Source organism: Colletotrichum siamense (assembly GCF_013390195.1).
Source record: "Colletotrichum siamense strain Cg363 chromosome Unknown KSG_Cg363_contig09, whole genome shotgun sequence".
NCBI lineage: Eukaryota > Fungi > Ascomycota > Sordariomycetes > Glomerellales > Glomerellaceae > Colletotrichum > Colletotrichum siamense.
In genome coordinates, this window is record NW_023501022.1 from 1,956,537 (window position 1) to 1,979,332 (window position 22,796).

General features: G+C 54.9%; 8 protein-coding genes across 8 annotated transcripts; 5 read left to right on the top strand and 3 right to left on the bottom strand.

Moving 5' to 3' along the window:
• Window positions 1–163: 163 nt before the first annotated feature.
• Window positions 164–1,339, top strand: DUSP12 (Dual specificity protein phosphatase 12; the record flags this gene model as incomplete). Its single annotated transcript, XM_036645082.1, has 1 exon — window positions 164–1,339. The coding sequence occupies one exon, from the start codon at window positions 164–166 to the stop codon at window positions 1,337–1,339; it is 1,176 nt and encodes a 391-aa protein (XP_036490040.1).
• A 220-nt stretch (window positions 1,340–1,559) lies between these two features.
• On the bottom strand, window positions 1,560–3,467 carry lolP1-4 (Cytochrome P450 monooxygenase lolP1; the record flags this gene model as incomplete). Its single annotated transcript, XM_036645083.1, has 6 exons — window positions 1,560–1,673; window positions 1,737–2,247; window positions 2,301–2,426; window positions 2,479–2,828; window positions 2,884–3,080; window positions 3,215–3,467. 6 exons carry the CDS (start codon window positions 3,465–3,467, stop codon window positions 1,560–1,562), a joined length of 1,551 nt encoding a protein of 516 aa, XP_036490042.1.
• Window positions 3,468–11,425: 7,958 nt separating this feature from the next.
• On the top strand, window positions 11,426–12,991 carry CGCS363_v013235 (uncharacterized protein; the record flags this gene model as incomplete). Its single annotated transcript, XM_036645084.1, has 1 exon — window positions 11,426–12,991. The coding sequence occupies one exon, from the start codon at window positions 11,426–11,428 to the stop codon at window positions 12,989–12,991; it is 1,566 nt and encodes a 521-aa protein (XP_036490041.1).
• A 517-nt stretch (window positions 12,992–13,508) lies between these two features.
• MBF1 (Multiprotein-bridging factor 1) lies at window positions 13,509–14,162 on the bottom strand (the record flags this gene model as incomplete). The annotated part of the gene is made up of 2 exons (XM_036645085.1): window positions 13,509–13,814; window positions 14,007–14,162. 2 exons carry the CDS (start codon window positions 14,160–14,162, stop codon window positions 13,509–13,511), a joined length of 462 nt encoding a protein of 153 aa, XP_036489694.1.
• Window positions 14,163–15,459: 1,297 nt separating this feature from the next.
• On the top strand, window positions 15,460–17,450 carry CGCS363_v013237 (uncharacterized protein; the record flags this gene model as incomplete). The annotated part of the gene is made up of 2 exons (XM_036645086.1): window positions 15,460–16,050; window positions 16,101–17,450. 2 exons carry the CDS (start codon window positions 15,460–15,462, stop codon window positions 17,448–17,450), a joined length of 1,941 nt encoding a protein of 646 aa, XP_036490043.1.
• A 2,033-nt stretch (window positions 17,451–19,483) lies between these two features.
• Window positions 19,484–19,898, top strand: CGCS363_v013238 (uncharacterized protein; the record flags this gene model as incomplete). The annotated part of the gene is made up of 2 exons (XM_036645087.1): window positions 19,484–19,750; window positions 19,827–19,898. The coding sequence occupies 2 exons, from the start codon at window positions 19,484–19,486 to the stop codon at window positions 19,896–19,898; spliced, it is 339 nt and encodes a 112-aa protein (XP_036490045.1).
• A 103-nt stretch (window positions 19,899–20,001) lies between these two features.
• Window positions 20,002–20,612, top strand: CGCS363_v013239 (uncharacterized protein; the record flags this gene model as incomplete). The annotated part of the gene is made up of 3 exons (XM_036645088.1): window positions 20,002–20,122; window positions 20,244–20,452; window positions 20,532–20,612. 3 exons carry the CDS (start codon window positions 20,002–20,004, stop codon window positions 20,610–20,612), a joined length of 411 nt encoding a protein of 136 aa, XP_036490044.1.
• A 563-nt stretch (window positions 20,613–21,175) lies between these two features.
• CGCS363_v013240 (uncharacterized protein) lies at window positions 21,176–21,958 on the bottom strand (the record flags this gene model as incomplete). Its single annotated transcript, XM_036645089.1, has 1 exon — window positions 21,176–21,958. One exon carries the CDS (start codon window positions 21,956–21,958, stop codon window positions 21,176–21,178), a length of 783 nt encoding a protein of 260 aa, XP_036489565.1.
• Between the last annotated feature and the right edge of the window lie 838 nt (window positions 21,959–22,796).

The window sequence follows — 22,796 nt, forward strand, 5'->3', positions numbered from 1 at the left end:
AGCTGACGGGAAGTGCCAAATTCCAATTCGACTTTTGAAGCACCCACGAAGTCAAAGGTTCCAAGACTACAAGATTCGCGACAACCTCGCGCGATCCACCAGCGTGACGTTGTTTTCCATCGAAACTCTCATCCCACAATTCCCGGGCACCAGAACACCAATCATGTCACACGAAAACGCCAAGCCAACCCTGTCAACAGAATGGAGCGACCTCTTCTCTATAAACCGCCCATATGAGCCGACATCATACAAGGCCCTCGACAACCTCGACCGCAAGCCTACTCTCGCATTCCTGCATCATCTATTCTGGGACGAAATTCGTGCGTGGACGCAGAATGATGTTACCGAGATGTCTGAGATTACCCATCCGGACCTCACTGGCTCGGGGAAGATCTTCATCGGGGGCATGAACCACGCGCTCAATGAGGAAATCCTCGTCAGGCATGACATTCGCGCCGTGATCACGATACACCCAAAGGACTCGCTGGCATGGGATAAGAGTGACCCGAACGGGGGTCTGCGGCGATTCGAGAACGGGGGCAGCATTGTCGAGTGGCCACTAATTATCCCGCTCGAGGACAACGCCAACTCGAACCTCATCGAGCACTTTGATGAGACCAACGAATTCATCCAAAAACACTCCTCTGAGGGGAGGAATATTCTCATTCACTGCAAGTCGGGCAGGTCACGGTCGGTGGCCGTGCTAATCGCCTACCTTCAAAAGAAGTTCTACGAGGAGAAGCTGCAGCCCGTCGACGACAAAGACGAGGCGAGAAATAAGATGAAGGAGTACCGCGAGGCTGCGACAGAGTCAATACGCAGTCAGAGACTTCCCGTCATCGTCATCATGGAGCGGTTCCAGGATCTCTTGGCGCTGTACGATCTCCGACTCATCGACCACCCAGACTTCGAGAAGGACCAAAAGGCTCTCTTCCCTGCGCCCATGTCTGCCATCAGGATGATGCCCTCGCGCGTCGACTCTATTCTCAAAGACCCCGCTGATGAGAAGGCACCTATCAACACGCCCGCCACGCCGCCCAATAGCAAGGTGGTGCAGACGAAGGGCGGGGCGGCGGTGCTCAAGATCTGTGTGGCGTGGGTGTTCTTCAGGAGTAACCAGAAGCCGACCGAGGCGGTGATTCACCAGTTCTTCGAGATTAACGAGGCGTATTTCTACGAGCTCGAGGGATTGGAGTACAAGGGGCGGTCGTACGCAGGGGTGAAGCATATGTGCCCTGGTTTGGTGAAGTACTGTTTGGACTATGCCCGGGAGTATCGACTTATACTGCCACGCCATACGGAGGAGCACGCCCTTTTGGTTATTGAGAAGGCGAAGTGAGATACTCTGCATATGGGCATAGAAAGGCAGGTAGAAAGGGTTAGACGACTCGTATATAAGCTGGGTCACTTAACGTGACGGAGTTCCATAAGCGCCTAGTTTTATTAACACCATAGTTGTGTATGCTCGTGAATAAGTAAGTGTAGACCCGCTATACAACAAAGATACTCATCAGCACCGGACCACTGAGTTCAGTTCTACATCAAAACCACCCCATTGCTTATGCCCGTCGGTAACCTCTCATCCACATCTCCGACTGCAGGTGAACACCGCAGTTGGCAGTCTTCCATGGCGTCAGCGGATAGCAGATGCTGAAATCAAAACGACGGAAAAGCTGCGGGACATCTCAGCGTTAGCAATCACAGCCTTGAGCCCAGCATGAGAAGAGGGACCTTACCTCGAAAAACACCTTGTTCAACTCCATCACCGCAACAGGCTTCCCAAGACACTGGTGCCGTCCGTAGCTAAAGACGAGCTCCCACACTCCCTCCATCTCACGGAGCTTCTCCGCAGACGTGCACGAGCCGCCGTCCGCCTCCATGATCCAGCGCTCAGGGCGGAACTCTGCCGAGTCCTTCCCCCATGTCTCCTCGCGCCGGAGGACAGCCCACACGGACCAGCCGATCCGCGTGCCGCCGGGGATGAAGGTGCCCTTCCAGACGTCTCCCTCCGGCGGCGCCTCCTTCGCGGCGAAGCTCGCTGCCGGCTGGAAGATGCGCAAGCCTTCCTTGATGACGGCTTGCAGATAGGGCAGGGCGCGGGCCTCCGCGTCGGCGATCACAGGCTGGGTTGTGTGAGTGGCGGCGGCATCGATCTCGGCGAGGAGACGGTTGAGGACGCGGGGGTTTGTGATTACGTGGAGGATTGTGGCGCGGATTGTTGTTGCTGATGTGTCGGAGCCGGCGAAGCTATCGAGATGTCAGAGTGTATCTTATGTGTGAGAGGGACAGGGGAGACGGACACTTGGAGAAGAATCTCAGACTCAGCCTCTTCTTGCGTCATGCCGTGAGCGATGAAAGACCCCAGCATGTCCCGTTGGACTTTCTTGTCTGGGCCGAAGCGCTCAGCAGCGTACTTTTTCGCGATGCTATACAATGTGTTAGCTTCGTTGGATACTCCTTTGAAAGACAGGAACTCACCCCATGACTTTTCCCATTCCGATTATATCCTTGTCGGAAGGCAGCACTGATCTGAAGAGCGGGTTGGAAAGTATTCTCGTTACCACCCACGGGAAGACGGTGAGCGTTATGAAGGACGGCATAGCCTTTTCCGTTGTCTCAATGTAGTCGTACAAATCACCATCTTCCGCCATGAAACCCATTGGGTCTCCAAAAGCCAGGTCCGTAATGACGTCCAACGTGAAGTACTGGACCTTGCGAGCAAAGTCAAAGGGCTGATCAGCATCAACGTATCTCCCCAGAAGGCGAAAAAAGTTTGACAGGTTGTTATCAAGCTTCTTCTCGAAGTCTTGAACGTGTTTGCCGTTGTACTTTGAGAACGTCAGTTTGATCCCACGAAGCAGTTGGGATGAGGGTTGCGGTTACCCCAGCCGCCATTTTGGCACGAAGTTTTGCATGCTCGTCTTCATCCCTCATCGACAAGACGTTATTCTTCTTGGGGTGAAAGCGCACCGCGTCGTACCAATCGGCCCTGCGGTAAGTGCTCCGCGCACCGAGGACGCGCTTCACCAGCTCTGGGTCTTCCATGATAAGGTCATTGGGACCAACACGGGCGAGGTTGCCTGGGAGCACAGTTGGTGGTTAGAGGCAAACTTTGAGTTGTCAAGTTGCTGTTCGTTTGGCGCCAAAGTGTCGGCGACGACAATATCCCAACCAGTCTTCCGAAGAAGAATAGACAACAGCGGAGCTTACTTACCATATTTCTTGACTACATCGTAGAAGTCGAGATGCGCTTTCGGCCCCCAGACAGTCTTGAGATGCCACAGCTTAGAGAAGGCTGCCAAGGGTGGGCCTCTGAAGTGCCGGAGGCGCAGGTATTGTTTCACGGTAGAGAATAGCCACCACAGGATAAATATCCCGAGTATGCAGTTTGCGGCGGCACGCGTGGGGCTGGACTCTCTGGGCACGGCTCTTTGGGCGGCCTGCAGGAGGTCAGAGATGGCAGCCATGTCTGAATATCTGCGGAAGACAGCCGCGAGGACTTGATTTCAAAGAGAGATTCAAGGACAAGACTAGAAGAAGAGACGGAAGAAACACCTAGTTTTAAATAAGGAAGATTATCCCATTCCTCACTGGATGCGCGGGGTAACACAGGACCTATGCGAAACAAGAGGAATCTGGTCACTCTGTCACCAACATTACGGAGGCCCTAGAGGCTTTTTTCTTCCCAGCATCCTTCTCGTCTAAAGACTCCATACAGCCTTAGCCTTGCCCTTGCAAGCGTGTTTGTGACCAATTACATCACCCTGCCGAGGTGTAAGCCGGCGGGCGCGTTGCTTTTTCGTTCTCCCGAGATGCAAGGGACTTGAGCAGTCCGTGATGGGTCACTCGTGGGCGATTAGGAAAGAGGTAGGGGGTGATAAATGGTAAAACGGTTAGTATGGTTCGTGTAATCAGCGAACGGTTTTCCTGCTTCGCCCTCCCCCATGTTTGCTTCTGGAGCCGGGCAAACAACGGGGCCTTTTCAGATGACGAGGCAGCAAGGGGGTGGTGAAAGCTGCCCGGGTGCTGGTACGGTATCTTGCATCTTGCACCCAAAAGACTTGCCAACTTGACTCGTTTGATGCAGGTGCATATGAGGTTGCCAAGGGTTGATACTCGCTAACCAATCCTGTTGGCTGTGCCTCATTCACACATGCAGCTTATGCGCTTGGCCCTGGACAGATGCAACGGCTGGTTGGTGCCTAGCGTTGATTGAACCCTTGTCAACAGGCCATGAACCACGATGGAAAATTTGCTGCAGAATTGATAATTGAGTTCGACTACTGCGGCAAGATGTCCAGATAGCGGCGAGCGCCGGACAGGATCCCGGGATTTCGTTCGCGGTCTTGAGACCGGACTTGCCCTGCCAAGAAGACCCCACGCCGGGGGCTAACAACCCGGGACAGCCGTTCGGAAGCGGCTAGATGTTTTCAGCCTCCCAACAACGGGCCGCGGTGGGGTGATGGGGAGCAACATTTGCGCGATTATCGGGGTGAGACCCGCATGGAAAGGATAGGCAGCCATGTGTGCGATCGGGCTGGGTCAATCTCTCTTGTTTCAACCGAAAGCGCTTGCCGAGTTGTTGGCACATGGTAAAACGGTAAAGCATGAACAGAACCGGAGACCACTCAGCGAGAACCCCCGTTACTAGATCGTCGATGAAGTATCGGTGTGGTTCAGTCCGAGATACTCTGATAAGGACTCATCAATGCCCAGAGACCAGAGATTGCCGTTCCGGCCCAGTCGGTCCGGAATCATGTTCGGTAGGATTGCCGGAAGCATACAGTTCTCCTGAGGCATTCAGTCACCGGGAGGAATTTAAATATGGAAAGGGATGGGGAAACATCACAGTTTTTAAACCGGAACGAGAACTTCATCGCGATCTATCTCTCCGCAGTAGACGAACAGCAACCTGATCTTGCAACTCTCAAGTATCAAATTGTTGGCTCGATGAAAGCTGCACACTAACAACAGCCCTGTTCGTTACCAGAATCTTTAGCGATGTCTTTATAGTAGTTTCTCATCGAGACCACCTATTTTTCCTGTTTCAGAGCTACTACTTTTCTCATTGCTATACTATTACCGTCGTCATCTTCGTCGTCTTCTCTGCCATTACCATTAATTCTGATATCGTCTTCGATTAGAGTAATTAAGTAGACAGGAAACATAGCCGCGCAGAAACAGCTCAGGCAATATATTCCCACCTCCCACCCGCGTCAATATCTAACCGCAGGTCTGACCGTGAGCGTACAGTCTCCTCTCCGTGATCTCTTGATACAGGGAAATCCTAGACGTCCCCGGAACTGCACAGGGAATTGCCCGATAACTCATCTGATCATTTGACTCCGGATGGTCTCGCAAGTGCTCCCGCTTCCCCGGAACCTTAATGAAAACCCGATTGTAGCCCGACAAATCGGAAAGATTGGCAAGTTCGATACATCCCATTGCTGGGAGTTGCAACGTTGCAGTACCGAGTGAAACTACGGAGCCTGGCCCGATCCAACTAGTTAAGATCGCGAATTCCTGGGCAGCTATTTGCTTTCAGTTGCATAGACCGTCCAAATCGCTGAGTGTTTGCTGCTCTGATGCTAGAGCCGGAGCTTGCTTACATCAAACCCCATGCCGACTCGAAGGCCGGAAACTGGTGTCAATGATACCTCTTGGTAGATGTTCTACTTCTAATCCTTCGATATGTCTGAAGACGACGTAGAAATATCTGAGCAGCCCGGTGGGCTGATAAGTTTGATCGAAAGAGGTCACCATTGAGAGCGCTTGCTTGGGGTCACGGCTTTCGCAAGGCTGCCGATCGAGGTATTGATCGAGATTAGGATTCACACTGGAATGCGCCCGCCTGCGGTTTTGAAACGGACTGAAAATTATCCCCGGATCAAATGTGATTCGAAGCTGATGTTGATGCTTTCAACTTCATCGAAACGCTGCAGCTGGTTTGCGCCCAGCCCAGGTCGCAACATGCGGAATGCAGGGCTCGAAGTCTACGCCCGGACAGCACTGACCCAGAAGACTTGCAAGACACACAAAGTCAGCCAGGGTAGCAAGTAGGAGAAGCACCATGTCACGCACGCAGGGGCTGAAATGGCAAGCTGAGAGCAATTGGACCCAAGCGAACGCAGCCTTGGGACGGAATGGAATGGGGAGCCGGAGCGGCGCGCCATGTGGAAAGTGTAAACGCGGGGAACTGGCGTAAGCTGCCGTGTTGACCAAGGCAATATTGGCTTGCTGACAAGAAAGTGCAGATTGGGACCGTGTCCCAATCAAACGGTGCTACAAGCCGTGTACACCGCCTTGGATGACGGTCCTTCTCCTGAGGGTGGCATGGAGGCGTCGGATGGCTACCGAGCCGCGACCACAACAGAAATGGAACAGCCAGTCAGTCTTGAAGGCATGGAAAGCGTTGCACACCGCAATTTTGCGTGTTGCAGCAAACGTTCAAGAGAGGCCGGTATGCCTGCAACTAGATTAGCTAGATGAGATGAGGTTAATCATTGGCCGCCCAAGCTTGAAAATCTGGAGGAAGCTTCAGCCCAAGCGTGATGGGAGTTGCAGATGAAGGCCTCTGCAGACTGAAGCACGTAAGTCGCATCCACGGTGCACCGTTAGCGGTATCATGGGCTGGGGAATGAATAAGGCGAAGGTCAAACTGGGACCCTTGTTGAAGCGCAAGTCCCCGTGGAGGAGCCGGGAGGCGTGGTCCAGCCTGTAACCGCTGGCATGATGATGAAATGAGAGCTTCATGTTTGCTCAATCTGCTCAAGGGTGCGCATAGGCACAGCCGTGACGGCAGCGGGCTGAGCCACCCGTTGATGGGAAGTTCTGAATGAATGGCTGTACACCTCTGTCTCGAGTACAATAAGAACGCCCTGAACATTTCAAACCACCAGACGATGGAGGAAACGTGGCGAAGTGAAATATACCTGGAGTATGGTCTGGTGTATCCGAAGAAATGAGTCAGAAGTCCAGGGGATGACATCGGCGATGGTTGGTAGGAAGTCTATGTTGATTTGGCGAGGTGATTGTACGACCGAGGCGTGCTTTTGCTGCGAACTCCAGAATAAAGATTGACCATGACTCCTGACGAGGCTGGCGGAAAGGTGTAAGTGGCAGAGCGCCACGTCTTGCTCGAGATTTTTGGGCAGCCTTTCTGCCAGATTCTGTCAGCTTCGTCTCTACTCGTACCAAGAATGCCCGGTAATCAGCCCTTGTCTTGTCGGCCAGCTGTCATGTTTGGGGTCAGCAAGTGCGCCTCGTGGCAGATACAGCGCAAGGAAGGAGTGTGTGGTTGCTCGCCCGGCGTGCCGGCGTATCTCTATGAAGGTAGAAGGAAGGCAAGTTGTGGGTGCCCGGAGGAGGAACGTGGAGGGGAGGCAAGGAGGGAGCCGTGAGTCTCCCGTCCCCCAGAGTTTTGGGAATGTAGGAAGTTGGGGTTTCCTTACTGGCGGCCTTCTCCGCAAACTGTAAACCTGTAAAAGTGAGGTGCGGGCCATGGGTGTCCACCCCAAACTCAAACCCCACATTCCCCTTGCGTAACTTCTGGGGGACCTCACCGAGGGAAGTTCCAGGTTCCCGTCTTTTCAATTTTTTTTTTCTACACCCCTTTCGGTTGTCCAATGTGCGTATATTCGTAAAGCGCACGAATGAATACTCGCCGTGCAGTGCCCGTCCTTCGTCCCGTCCCACGAAGAGGTCGGACTCTTGTAATTGTACGCACCAGGCAGAAGTTACTTATCTCAACAATGATCGGACATGGACGTCGTGGGATGGTGTAGCTAGCCAGAGGGCAGCGTGTGCATCTGATACCCACCTTGCCCTTGTATTCAACAAGTATTGTCCCAGGGCGCGCCATGACCAGCTAGGTATCACAATTGGAGGATATTTCCATCTATCTCGTTCGTGTCTTTCTGCCGGTTCCTGATTACATTGCCCTGTCGCTTCTGCAATCAGACAGGGATCGCTGAAACTAGCCGGTTCTGGTGCTGCGTTGTTGTGCCTTTCGGCGGCAAATCTCTCTGCTCAATGGCAACAGGGCAGATAAGGTCGCTGATCCTCCAATCCATTCTCCAAAAACCAATGGCCAAGATGGTTTAGGGGGTCAGTGAGGCAACACTAGATGGAATGAAAGGCTGGGAGATGCGAGCTGCAGACTTGATCTATCGATCTCGACTGCTGCCTTGCTACCTGGCGGCATTCTTGAGCTGGAATAGTGTCCAAGGATGGGACCTGGAAAAGGGTATGTGTTCCGACTTCCGGCCGATGGAACGACCTTGCAGTCACCGAGTGAGCTCTCGCGCCTTACTTTTCGTCCCGTCAATCCGTTTGGTTCACACTTGTCCTAAAAGCAAGGTCCAGGCTACCGTGGGATCATTCCCGTGTCCACATAAGCAAAAATACCTGCGAATTGCCTGCATCATAAGGTGATAGGAGGAAAGACACCACCACTGGGATGATCCAAGGCAACTGGCGGTAAACGAAGAACCCTCAGTGCCCAGGACAAAATTCGCTTCTGCTTGCTTCCCCAACCGAATTACCTCCGCAATTTCTGGCGCTGCCCCATCAGCACATTACCCGCCGATGCGATTCATGGATAGGATACGCAATCGGCAACTTGTGCGGTACAGATACGAAAAGACCTTGCTCCAAACCCAACCAAGCTGCCCCGAGAGACGCAGCCCGCGAGTTTGGACGCAAAAAGAAGATACGAGATAGATACGCGCGATACCAGCTCAACCCCTTTGGCTTCTATTGTTCTCCTTGTATCGCCAGGTAAATTACCCCCATTTTCCGACACTCCCCTCTTACACCGAACACCCGAACGGTCAGCCCATCCGGCCGCTCCCCGAGCTCTCTCAAAGGGGTAAGCTGCCCTGATCCTGGTCGGAGAACATGTCCACCCTTGACCCCCCAGCTGTCATGGAACATTCCTCCCCTTCTACCCTTCCCCATAAGCCGGGGAGTATCTGGGAGCTTGTTTGGGGCTAGCCAACACAGCAGGACGACACCGACAGAGGGAGAAAAAAAAAAAAACACAAGAAAAAACAAGACGCGGCACAACATGAAGGCTTGGTCTATCGCCTAATTAGCTGTCTTTTCTGTGGACAATAAATTTATTTTGCCCTGCTTCGAGTAAGGTACATCACCAACCCCAGATGTCAGTGTACATACCTCTGGTACATCAGACGGCTGCTCCTCATAAATCATAAATAAGTCCGGCCATTTCCACTGAGACATCGTCTTGCGCAATCGTCCGCACTCAGTCCAGTCATCTTCAGCCAGATACTCACTGATTACCCGTCTCAAACCTCCGATTGTCATTAGATTGCGACATTGCACATCGCAAGCCTCAGCGTGCCAGCTCCGCACTCTTCATCTGCCTCTTGTTTGCTTTGGATCTGGCCGTGTCTCTGTCTCTGACCCTCTTTCCTCCCCCAGTCGTGCTCATCTCCCTTTCTTCGTCCATCCTCAACCCCTGACTCTCTTCCCCACGCCTTCCGTTGGATTCTCTCCCGGCTGCTGCAACCTTACCCGTGCTGCGTTGATTCGGCCCTCTGCCCATAGCCCACACTTTCGACCATTCGGTTGGGTCTTTTGCCCAAGCATTCCACACACCCTTGCCGTGTTTGCGCACCGACTTGCCCAGCCTTTGGGGCCGACGATACAAGGAGAGGAATTGTGAAATCTCTGTTACGGATCGCGCACAAACGCCCGGCCGCACCCTTTCCTCTGTCTCTCTACTGCTCGGTCAGCCGATTCTTATCCAGGCCGCCCAGTTTAAATATTCCGCCATCTGCACCCTCACTCAGACCCGGCACACTCCAGCTACACACCACATCAACCTCACATCAAGGCCATCACTCTCCACATTACCGCCTGTTTCGGCACCTACATCAGCCTCTTCGTACCTATCGGACAAGATAACGGACCCCGTTCTTCACAAAAAGACCCGTCTCTTCCCCGGACTCATCTTCTTCGGCTCCATCTTCTTCAGTACGTGGACCCCTGGAAACGGAGCATCAGCCAGCTGTCTCGTCTAACACTGCTTGCCAGCAACTCCCTCCACCAAAATGCCCGCCAGCCAGATCGCATCACCTCTTCCCATCCCTCCCCAGAGGAGGAATCTTCGTCTGATGACAGGCCAAGATCTTTATACCAGCCTGAACGCGACTCTGGCTTCAACCACCCACCGTCCGGTGACGCCTGTCCACATGATCCAAGAGCAGGACTACAGCGTCCCGGCGCCTCCACCGCCCAGTCCCGTCTCTTTTGCCGCAGAGCACTGGCAATCGTCAATCCGTCATTAGACACCAGTAGCCAGCAGAGGGGACGGTGACTAGCAACGCAAGATTCCTGTTTGATACAGGATATCATCAACATCATGTACAATCAGCATACGGACGAACAACAACGGGAGTCTTGGGCGAATACGGAGCGGGAAAAAGTCATTTGATTTGAAACTGGATTTATACAAAAGTAGGATTATCATGGGCACTAGGGTTTTCTTCTCAGCATTATTCGGGGAAGCAGTAACGACCTGTACTGGCTTGAGACGAAGGACGACTTCTCGGGGCAGCTAGCAATCGGTTTCTCTCACTTCTGCGTATTGTTTGACATGCAGTTGTCGGCAAATTGAACCTAATAATGAAGACTCATAAGGTCGCTTCGCATGGATACGGTGTTTGAGCGCTCAAGGATGGTGACTCGTTCGATGAATTGTTCGCCTTGCGCAAAAAGACCGTCCCATGTTTGTCCAATAGCGCTTCATGGTGTGATCCCCAGGTTTGAACACGCAGAGATCTGAGGCGGCCAGGGACAAGCAAGTGAGCAACGTCGGGCGATGCTTAAATAGCGACTGCCTAAAATGGATTGCGACGTCAACTGTCTGGGAGGAGCTCGCTGTGAAATGCCAAGCAGCAGCTTCACCGAGCTGGACCTTCTTTTTTTTTTTTTTTTTTTTTTTTTTTTTTTTTTCCCTTCCCGGTGCCCTTTCCCTGGTTGCCGTTTTGGTCTGTTGCCATGCCGTTGGGAAGGATGTTGCCGAGGTTGGCCCGTCACGGGAGCACGGACCATCCACACCAACGCGCCCCACCTCTTTACGCGACTTCCATCGTGAGTTGCAGCCAAAACGCGTCCAGAAGTCGCGTCCGCGGCCCCTGACCGGGGCGCGTAGCTGCGATCCATGCTCGCTCATTTTGACCTCCCCACTCTACTTTCCAATATACAAAACCTCTGCACATACGTCGTGACTTCCCTGGCGATCCAACGTTCCAACTTCTTCCCAATTGAGGACTTCGACCGTACTTGCCAGCTAGCAAACCCCATCACTTCCTTCCAGACTCCATTCACCATCCTGTCGACCTCTATTCACCTTCCCACGAGCTTTTCCATACAGATAGCAGCTGCACATCTCGACGCAATGGCTCGCGCAGCTTCACGCCGACAGGTCAAGCCTGCCGCGCCTCCTGCTTCCAACCTCATCAGCAAGTACACTCGCGTATCCAAGGCCCAGGCTCTTCCCGTGGATGATGCCGTGAAGAAGACCTTCTACATTGAGCTCCCGACGCGGAGCATCTCGACCGCGGAAGTCACAATCAAGACCGAGGATTCTCCTGTCAAGAACCTTCCCACACCTCCTCCCACACTGTCCGCCACGCCATCCAGGAAGCGTAAGGCGGCTTCCGTCGAAGAAAACACCTCCCCCGTTAGGAAAGCCAGGAGCAATGCCCCTTCGCCCGAGTCTCTGAAGCGTCAACGCATCTCCAAGGACGGCTGGAAGGACGAGCCCGTCCCCGCCAAGAAGGATCTCAACTCCCCCAAGGCGACGACTACCTCCCCCAAGAACACCACTGCCACTGCCGTCGACGCCCACCGCAGGTCTCAAAAGTCGACCCTCATCTCCCACGCCAAGACCGAAGGACGCAAAGCCACGAAGGTCACGCGATCGAAGAGACGCAACGCCCCTACCGAGCCGACGATCGAGGAGGAGCCAGCGACGAAGCAACTGCCTGCCGAGCTCCTCGAGCTTCTGGACCTGCAACGGGCCATCCTGAAGACCGTCGCGCTCCAGATTACACACCAGAACAGCAACGCTCCGCTCGACATCAGCACCATCACTCCTCACATCACGCGGACATGGGGAAAGCGCAAGGTCACGATGGACGACATCCGCAGGTGCATCGCCATCCAAGATATGAAGCCTACTGGCCAGGAACAGCAGATGCTCGGGTCCCCGTTCATTGTCACCGACTATGGACGCGGCAAGCTCTGCTTGGAAATGGACTTCTCAAAGAGCAACGGCCACATTGACGAGCAGAAGCTCTGCGAGCAATTCGAAGAGAACCTCCACATCGTCTGCACGGAGCGGGCCACCGATGAGATGACCGACCTGGACGTGTGCTTCGAGAACCTGAGCTTCAACGACCTGCTCAAGTCTGAGATCATCGTCCGCAACAACATCTTCAAGACGAACCCGACCCTCGCCAAGGGACAACGCGCGCTGACCGAGCTCAAGAACGGCATTGTCATGAAGAAGCAGGAGCAGGAGGCCAAGACACAAGCTGCCAAGGCTGCTGCGACCAACTCCAACGGCACCAAGATGAGCCTTCTCGACAGGCTGAGGGCCAAGGAGATTGCCAACTCGCAGATCGAGCTTCCCAGCGGCCCCGAGGTGGCGAGAAGGCGGGCGCTGCACCGCATCGGCGACATCGCGGCCATCATCTCCATGCTCGTCGCTGCGTCAAACTCTGCTGGACAACCAGTCATGTCTTTCCAGATGCCCGTTCTGCAGCAGAAGCTGAAGGACTCGGTCAGAGTGCCTATGCCTGTGGAGGAGGGCATTGAGACGGTGCGCATCCTGGCCACCGAAGTCGCGCCAGAGTGGCTGAAGATTGCGAGAATTGGCGGAAAGGACCACGTCGTCATCCAGACAAGGCGCAAGCCGTATGATGCTGAGCTCGCGGCTAGAGTGAAGAGACTTTCTTGATGGACACACCAAACTTGTGGAGGATTATATACAGGATTTCGACTGACGACGCATGGCATAGCGTGTTTTTGCATATGGAGTTTGGAAGATACCACGAGTGCTGGAGTTTGACGCGGGAGGAAATGGCTCACGTACATAGAGAGCCACTGCGAGTCACGATACCAAATGCCTCGAGTAATGAAATAAAAGTTGTAATCGTCAGCTTTGGTGTGCCAACATCATCTATTGTGCTGTAAAAACGTCTAGGAACCGTAACCTTCATAAAGCCAGCCGCAAGACATTTATTTTTCAGTCTTGTTCATGCTATGCAACCCCAGGTCATGATAAAGACCAAATTTCTTTTCGCCTTCCAAAGACCACAGACTCCCAGGCGTGGGAAGAGAGGAAGAAGGGGGGCCGCGCACGCCGTTCTGGCCCGCTTCGCTCCATAAGGTATCCCAATCGCTGCAACCCGTCGCTCTACCCCTCCCTTCGGCGATCAGCCCAAGGCAAACAAAATGAAAACACCGCGAGTCGCTTATTTCTTCTTGGCGAAACGAGGGGCGCCGATGTCGTTGCCCCTCAGCTTGACGTTGAGGACACGCTCCATCGCGGCGAGGACCTTCTGGTCGGGGGCGGCGGAGCCGCGCTCGAACTCGGCGACGACGGTCTGGGTGGTGTTGCACTTGGTGGCGAGGTCCTTCTGGGTCATCTTGGGCTCCATCTTCTGGCGCGTCTGGGAGATAGCGTCGCCGACCTCCTTGCCGACGGTGTTGGGCTTGATGATGTCGTCGGAGCGGTCGACCTTTGTCAGGCGCTGACCCTCGACACCGGGTCTGGAGGACTGTTACGGAGCATCAAATGTCAGCGACCGATTCTGGAAAGTGTTCAATTGCTTTGGGGCAGAGCTCAAGGCCGGGTTTGGCTCTGGGGGATGCCATCATGAGAGTGGGTCATGGAGGGGTTGGGCGCGGTGATGTCAAGGGCGCAAATTCCGGCGAGAAGGACCGAGGAGGATGGGAGGGTGGAAACATACAGCATTGCCAGCAGCGAACTTCTTCTCAGTGCCAATGACGGAACCACTGCGCTGGGCGGCGTTGAGGGCGCTCTTTCCCTTGATGACAGTCTCTCTCGCAGAGGCTCCGCCGCGGGCCTTGGAGCCGATCTTGGTGACGTTGTCCCAGTCATCCATTTTGGCGGTGTCGTGTGGGTGGAAGGTATGTAGGTTGCGTAGGTGGTGCTTATCGGCGGGGTACAGAAAAGAACAGGTGTTGATGTTCTTTTCCTTTGGCTGTTGGTGTTGCGTGGATTTGGTTGTGTGTAGGAGTTCACGACCCTTTCAAGTTTTTTGTTGCGTCAGTTTTTTTGGAATGCAGTCCCGGTTTGGCAGGCTGGAGGGGTGGTGGACAATGGCTCGGAATAAATATGGTGGTGGAAGACGATGGACGGGGATGGATGGCAAAATCGGTGGACCTGAGTCAACCGGCGGAGGGAAGAGGGGCGGTCATCCCTGCATAACGCAAGTGCGCCTACCTTAGGCGAAGAAGGGACAGGAGGAGGAGGGATTTTTGGCGGGGTGAGGCTGCTGCTAAGCTGCCGGCTGCTTTCTCCAGCCCAGCGCCCAGCTGACGGGCCACGGCGCAGAACTCGCCCAACCTGCTTATTTTTACGCTCAGGTCAATGACTGCGCCACACGGAGACGGCGCTGCGGCTTGGGCAGAGAGAGGTCTGGCCGTAGAGGTGTCCCCAGGTGCTTGCTCATCGGACAAGACCGCTAAAATCCGAAAGCGGCCTCCTGGCTGAGTGACTCTTCCCCGGTTCCATACTGACGTCGGATGCCCCTTCGGCGTTTACTTCCCCGTCGTGCGATGCGACATCCTCGTCCTAAGCACGTGAGGTCTTCTTTGTCATCTCGAGTCTGTGGCCATTGTAGTCTGCTTGCTTCTATTATTCTCATCATCCCTACCTGTACGCTATGTGCGTTACATTTTCAACTTCTTTTCAGTCAATAGGACACGCATTGACTTCATACAACAAAACCTCATCAAGCAAGCAATGCTCTGCCTCGAGGTGGTTGGTGTGATTATTGTCCCCAGCTGACTAAGGCACTCGGACTCCCACTCTCACACTCCAAATGTCTTGATCTCATCGAACATGTGCATCGGCCCACAACCCGCACCTCCTCCACCGAACCAGAGCCAGATCTGGCCAAAGGAAACTGTTAGACCTGGTCGCACTCCACCCCCAAGACCACGATTGCAAAACCGCTTCTCGTTTGATGGCACTTGTTTATGTACCGTGCGCATTCCGCTCCCGCGAAGAAACCATGAACCTGTCTTCGTCGTAGAACTCCCTGGTGCCTCTGAGCGCCATATACTTAATTCACACTACCCACGCCGCGCCTTGCTCCTCGGCCGCCCGGGTTACAACCTCCACCATCCCGTCCCGTCTCACCCAGAGACCCGGAACTCCTGCAAACCTTCAACGATATGCGGACCGCTGATCCGGGACCGCTCCGGCCGTTCGCCCTGCTGGCGGGCCTCGGCCACTTTGCGCTCGCCGGCGGCTGGCTGGACACCCTCCTCGTGCTCCTCTTTTCAGCATGGCAGAACCGGCACGCCGTCACGGACCTGGTCGAGGAACACGTAGACGCCGCAACGCTCCAGCATGCAGTCTACACGCTCCCCGGCGCCGCGCTCGCCCTGCTGGTCTTGGCATTGATCCGCTTTGGCGGCTCTTTCTTGGAGGAGGAGGATGGAACGAAAGCCAAGTTCACGACGCCGATGCGGCCGTTGCTGGTACCCGCCAAAACGACGCATCGGCGGACGTTTCCCGAAAAGCACGACTTTGCGTACTCGTATCTCGTCGTCGGCATCCCGGTTGGCTGGACAGGGAACTACGGCGGCATGGTCTCGAGCGGGATCGACAAGCGCAGCTGGTCGTCGTGGCTCGTCTCGTGGTTCTCGCTGCTGTCGCCGCCCTCGAAGGGCTGGTTCGACATCGACCCGGCGGACTACCTCGAGAGAGGCAATGGTCATCTTGGGCTAAGGGGGAAGCTAGATGCATACTTGACTTCCCAAGTACGTCGTGTCACTCAACTTCTTGGAACCGCATAGCTAACCTGAAGCAGGGCGCGGATCCGGCGCAGTATCCAACTGCCTACCTCGTCACCGCCGCCAGGTTTCTGGGATACCACTTTAATCCCGTCTCCTTCTGGTATCTCTATTCTAAAGAAAACGAGCTGACGGCCATGGTCCTCGAGGTGAACAACACCTTTGACGAAAGGAGGATGTACTTCCTCACCTCGGACGTCATCTCTGCCTGCCAGCGTGTCGAGGGGAGCGAAAAGGCAAAGGCCTCTTCCCAAGACTCGCTGGGCAGCAATGAGTCCACGCAGACGTCAGCCGTGAGAATGACCAAGCACTGGCCCAAGGACTTCCACGTCTCCCCGTTCAACTCGCGAAAGGGCTCCTATTCCCTCTCGGCCGTCGACTTCTTCAGCACCGGCCCCCATGGCCTGCCTAACCTCGACACCACCATTACCTTGAAATCCTCCAAAGATCACCCAAAACTCATCGCCCGCCTCTTCTCGTCCGCCCCCGCAATTGACCCGGCCACCATGGGCCTCTCACAGAAGCTCACCTTTTTGTGCAGCTGGTGGTGGGTAGGCTTCGTCACCTTCCCACGCATCGTCCACCAGGCCGCCCTGCTCTTCTTCCGCAGGAGCCTGCACGTTTGGTTCCGTCCGGAGCCCCTCAAACAAAGCATGGGCAGGAACGCCGACGCGGCAGAACGAGGCCTGGAGCCCTTCTTCCGGGACTACCTCCGCCACCTCGTCGAAAAGTCATCCGCCGCCCTGTCCGTGAAGTACATCCCCTCCGGCATCGCAGCTGACTTGGCGCCCACGGAAGTGATGCTCTCCCCCGCTGCCCAAAAACAGCCGAAACGCACAGAGGAACTGGAGTTCAAGGTCCTCACGCCGGCCTTCTACTCCCGCTTCGTGCACTACGCCCATGACCTCGAGGCCGTCTGCTGCGAGTTCCAGGACAACTGCACAATCCACATCTCCCGCCCCGACCTTCTTCCCAAACTCATCCTCAAGAAGCCCACCCCGCCGCTCAAGACGACAAACCCGATGGATTTCATCTACTTCAGGGCCATCCGCGCCCTTCGGAAAAGACCTGAACGCATCGAGAGGCCACTCACCTCCAGCGCGACCCCGGCGTCTTCTACAGCCGGCAAAGACGTGGAGAAGATTGACATCCGCGACTTCCGGATATCTTCGATGGACGGTTTCGTTCTCGGGGGCGACGACTCAGCAAAGCGCAGCGCATACAGGTCCCTGGTCTTGCGGACGTTCCTTGCCGACCGTTTTGCCCTGGGAAGCGTCGAGCTGCTGGGTATGCAACACTTCATCCTGCGCGCCGGCTTTGCCTGGATTCTCGCGTCGACGATTGCTCCGCTGCTCGTGAGATCGTGAAACCATGCAAGACGCTACAAAAGGTGAGTAAGCGCCACGCATGACCATGCCGGTCTGTGGAATTAGATGAGGTCTTCCGTCAGAGAGAGACAGGAGGCCAGGCCAGACACGCTTAGTTTCTGGATAAAACACGTCGAAAAATACAAGCAAAAAAAGAAATAAAATGATTCCAAACTATCTCGCGGAACGTCCCAAAACGTGGCGCAAGGGGAAAACATGCAAGTTTCTCCAGTCGATTTTAGGCTTCATGTAGGTAGACGGTGATCAAACATGCGACCGCCGTGCCGGACTGCATCGCCCAGCGTCTAGATCGTCCTGACGCGAGTGAGTTGTCTCCGTGGCCCGTCGTCATTGGGGGAGACAGCTTGCTTTCCTCTCTCTCCCCCCTCAGATAAGGCCGGGCGGGCCCCAAGGCAAACATGACAGATCACCCACATATTCGTTTAACCTGATGTGCTCGTTGCAGCAGACATACGCAACTCTGATGACGGTGCATCTTGTCTGCCGCGGAGATGCCAATGGGATGCCACCAATTTTGTAAATCCATCAAACTGTGGAGCTGTGTATTCATGTTTGCGTTCCGGTACAGGCGGTATTTCAAATACCACCATCGTGCATCGTCTTTCACGGTGGATACATATCCGGCGGGATTTTCGTTGGCTTTTCGAGGGGGCGGTGACGCCGCATTGCATAGTATTTGCATAAGGTCCCTTTCGCTGGATGGGGTCACCTTACCTTGCCTTTTCTGGCCCTGGGCAAGACACTTTGGGACAGCAAGCTACCTCCCAGACTCTAGTCCTGCAGCTTGCCCTGTCCGTGTCCTTACCCGTCCTTCTATCGTTCGGTCTGAAGTCCCTCTCCCCAGAGAGAATTTGTCAAAAGGAGAGTTTGTCCGATGTGCCACTTTGACAGATATCAGTCATCCAATAACGCAACGGCCGCTGGTGTATGGTGTAAGGTATGGATGGTGGCAGCTTACTCGGGCTTGCCTCCCGATCTTCAAATGGAGCTTACCCGGCGCTCACTGCCCCGCCATGAGTGGTTCCCCGACTTCTGGGAGGCCAGGGGATCATGGAGGGGGAGCTGCGGGTGGATGTCTTGGGGGTTTGGGTAACGTCACGCGCCCCATGAGGCAGCTGGCCCAGAAATCGACTCGTACCGTATCTGGTGGCTGCAGCTTCCCCATCTGTGATGATTTGCGAAGCCCTCGCAGGTGCGCTTGGCTCATCCACGCAGTCGGCAAGCCGTGTGGTGTTTGGCCTCGACTCGAGGTGCCGGGCGCTAGGCAGGTACCTATCATTGCTAGCCCGGGCACCCGCTGCTCTGGCGTAGGTAGGTAGTGTGCTTAAGGTACCGGGAAGGTGCAGGAGCGCTAGGGCAGGCCCCGCATCAAATTCCAAATCGTCCCGTTGTCAAGGCGGGGCAGCTTTCGAGAATGCCTCCAATACTTCGAGAAGCTCGACGCCCGAGCTGTCAGCAAACCGTAGCTGAGGATAAACGAAAACTCATCCAAAGCTTGATATCAGATGATGGGGATGGACCCAAATGACAAATACGCATGCCAAAAGTGAATTGAGAGCTTTGCCCCAGGAGCTGGCCGTCGACGTTCCAAAACTGAGGTTCAGTTTGATCTCCCTCTGCTCCGGGCCCCTCCGTGTGCCTCCGTGGGGTTGTTTGTTCGACTTCGAGACAGGAACATGCTATGCTCGCCTGACTAGGAATAGCTCTGTCGTGACACGCATCCCACGCGCTGCAGTCTTGATTGGAACCCCAGGAGGGATCGATGACTGTCCATCGTCGTGTCTGAGCGAGAGTGTTTCTTGTCTCCCGCCACGCCGCCCTGTCCAACAAACGTGAACAAGGATGGTTTGTCCAACGACACTGAATATGACATGCCAGGATGCCAGGATCGCCATGGCCTGCAGCGCTGACAGAAACGTTTCTTGGCTGAGGTGGGCCCTTCTTCTCCTCACTGCCCCTCGGAGGCGTTCGAGCAAAACTTCGTCGTCCATGTTGCGTTCGAGGTAGAAGCCATGGTTCAGGCGTGCAGCCACGGCGCAGGCGTCGAGGAGACTTCGAAGACGGTCAATGTCGTGTATATAAGAACAGGTCCGTGGTCTGCCATCGACACAGCATTTCTTTCGTCACTCTCCCGGACAATCGAACTCCCTCGCAAGAAAGCCTTCCCCAACAACATCAGCTTGAGTCGCGTCGGTAGCCATTCCGCCGTCGGAAAACTCCAATTTCACGGTTTCGGTCCATCTCCCCACCTGTCCGATTCTACCCCAAGTCTCGATAGGGTAAGTGACGTCGTCATAAAGAGGTCAGCGCGCAAGGCGCCAGGGAGCCACCAGCTAAAACTTGCAGCGGAATCAGATCAGAGATACCCCGCCCCCTCCATCGAGAGAAAACAAAAAGGGCTCGTCCCCGTCTGTAATCGTTCGGTAGCCTTCACGTCGAAGTTTGTTGCACTGCACTGTCTCTGGTCAACTCAAAATCCCCTTTCTCGAAGCTCAAGAACCCTTGCTTGACCCCAGCCTCATCATACATCATGCCTCTGTCCGGACACTGCCTTTGCAAGGCCGTCACCTACAAGGTTGACGTTGACGCCCCCCTCATCACTGGTTATGACCACTGCGATGACTGTCAGCGCCAAAGCGGCTCAACCTATTGTGAGTAGAACCCAATGCCAGGCCGAGACAGGCCGATCAGCAGCCGAGAGCGTGCTGGATCGTTTTCCGATGAATGATCCCCTGGGCAACTCTTTCCCAACGTCTTGCTGACTTTGAGAAGCCCTCGTTGTCGTCGTTCCGAAGGACAAGCTTACCATCAACGGTCCCACCAAGAGCTGGGCGGGAAAGGGCTCTTCCGGCAAGGCCGTTCACCGTATCTTCTGCTCTGAGTGTGGCTCTCCGATTGCCCACGACCCCGATGCGGCCCCAGAGATCATTGCTCTGAAGGGCGGAACCCTCGACTCCGAGATCAAGAAGACATTGAAGCCTGTGAGTCGCGCCATCGCTCTCTGGCGTCGCCGTGTGCGGCACGATAAAGTGCAAGCCGAAGCTAACCACCGACTTTTAGGATACCGAAATTTGGACCGTCGGCAAGCTGCCCTTCTGCCAGGAGCATCTGGAGAAGCCTTTCGAGCACATGCCTCAGTAAATGCCGGTCACAGCTGGCGACGCAGAAGAAAGAGAAGTAGATATGGAACACAGAATCCAGCATGACGAAGGGTCTAGGGCCGGACTTATATCCATAGAGGGGTCCTTGACTAGGATGCCTTTAGGTGTGCCCAGGTGGAGTGCCCCAGGTTTGGTGCTGCTGCGAAGTGGGTTGGTGTGAGAACCCGGAGGGTTATGATGGAATCGGACCCAACTCAACCAGTCCGACCCAGTTCCGTCGTTACCTAGATCCTCCAAGATAGCGGGAGCGTCCCTCAAGACGGGCCCTCTCATGCAATGAAAGAAATCGCTCTCATCCGCTGGCTACAACCTTTTGATTCGCTGCTTCTATTTTGTGGCCCCTGGTAGCCATTAAGGAAGCTTTGATTTAGGCCGCAGCTACTATCAGAAGTACAATCGCATCAACACCAAGAAACGGCAATTTAGTGAAAACGAGATTCCTGCATGGCTCATTACTACTTCAAATCGTCTGTTTCATCCTCATTAAGCCTGCCAGTTCGTGAACAAGTTTCAAGCCCAAGTCTCCCTCTCAGCAACACGTCCTTACAATCCAGCGAAAACAGCCAAACCAGCGGCGCCGGCAACAAGACCACCAGCAGCGGCAAAGGTAGGCATAGCACCACTGCCAGAAGATGAGGAGGTGGCAGCAGCGCCAGAAGCTGTGCCGGAGCCGGCCGAGGTGGTGGCAGCCGAGTTGCTCGATGTTGAGCGGGTCGCAGCGGTGTTAGTGGGCTCCGCGGTTGTGGACTCGGCGGCGGTCGTCTCGCCTCCGGTGCCTGTCGCGCTGGCAGCTGCTCCGGTTATGCTGCCGGGTCCTTGGGGACCACTGGCCGTGTAATACAAAGAGATGGCCGTGTTACTGACGGCGCGGTCACTAGTGGCAGTGCCCCCGGTGGTGACGGGAGTGGCAGCCTGTTGGATAGATGAGTAGACGCTGGCGAAGACGGCTGTGGGAGTGCCGGTGCAGAGAGCGTTGGAGGCTGATGACAGAATGCCACTATAGTACGCCAGGTCTCTTTCGCTCCTCAGACCATGGACGTAAAGGCAACGTTCGCAGGCAAGCTTCTCGGCGAAGAAGGAGCCGCCGCACATGCACTGGGCATGGGCTTCGTAGTAAACGGCGTCGGTACCGTTAGGTTTGCAGGCGACCTCAATGTTCTCAATCTGGACACAAGGGGGCAGTTGGCCAGTTGTCTCGGGCTTGCAAACCACATCCTGGTAGGGAGCCTTATCCTGACGGGCGCCCAGGAAGCTCGGGGTGTAGAAGGCCATGGCCGTGGACGGAAGAAAGGCCGTGAGGCCGGAGAGGATAGTCGTCTGTCTCATGTTGTTCGTGTGGGAGGAGCTTTGCAATTGCGGTGTCGGATATCAGAAGGACCAAAAGTTGGTTTAATGGTGGGGTCAATGATATCAACGTCCTCAATATGGGTATTGGGAATGAAAATGCGTGAGGTCTTGGTAGTGTAAGTCGTGACGGTAACTGTGGGTTGGGAATGAACAGATGATGTTGGAAGAAGAGGACGACGGCGAAGACAACAGAAAAGTGGGAGAAGGACGAAGAAATTGGCCGACGATGGACTCGTTGCCAAGGGAAGCAGCAGTGAAAATCACAAGGTGCCTGACGCTTGCCGAATTGTCTGCCTAAACAGCTGGGCACCTTTCCCAATCTGCGTACCTTACCTCCCTCGCCTTGTTCGTGCAGCATCATGGGTTGGTGCAGGAGCGAATGCGTGGGCTGCCATCTTGGCCACGGCCAAACGGGAAGGCGTCGCGGGTGCGCCGTACAAAGTTTGGATCTTTCGTACGACACCATGCCCTTTTGACGCGGAGCTTGGCAGCTTGGGTCAGAATTTTGCCGTCATTACCGTCAAAAATGCGCCATTAAAGGGACACGATGTTGGTTGAGAATGTCGAACGAGAGCTTTGGCGGCCGACCATCTCACCGCGGAAATTGATCTTGCGGCACAGTCAATCAGTGACTCGATGTGCTGTGATTGACCAGTCACAGAAGGGGGAGCTCTCGCACAGAGTTGCACCGGGAGGCATTTCCTTCCATTTAGAGACTGGATCGACAGGGATCGCCTGCATGGTTCTTTAAGCTCGGGCGCAAGACGTGGAGCCCGGGGGAGCTCAACACAGCAAATACGTCGCCGTCTTTCTGCTC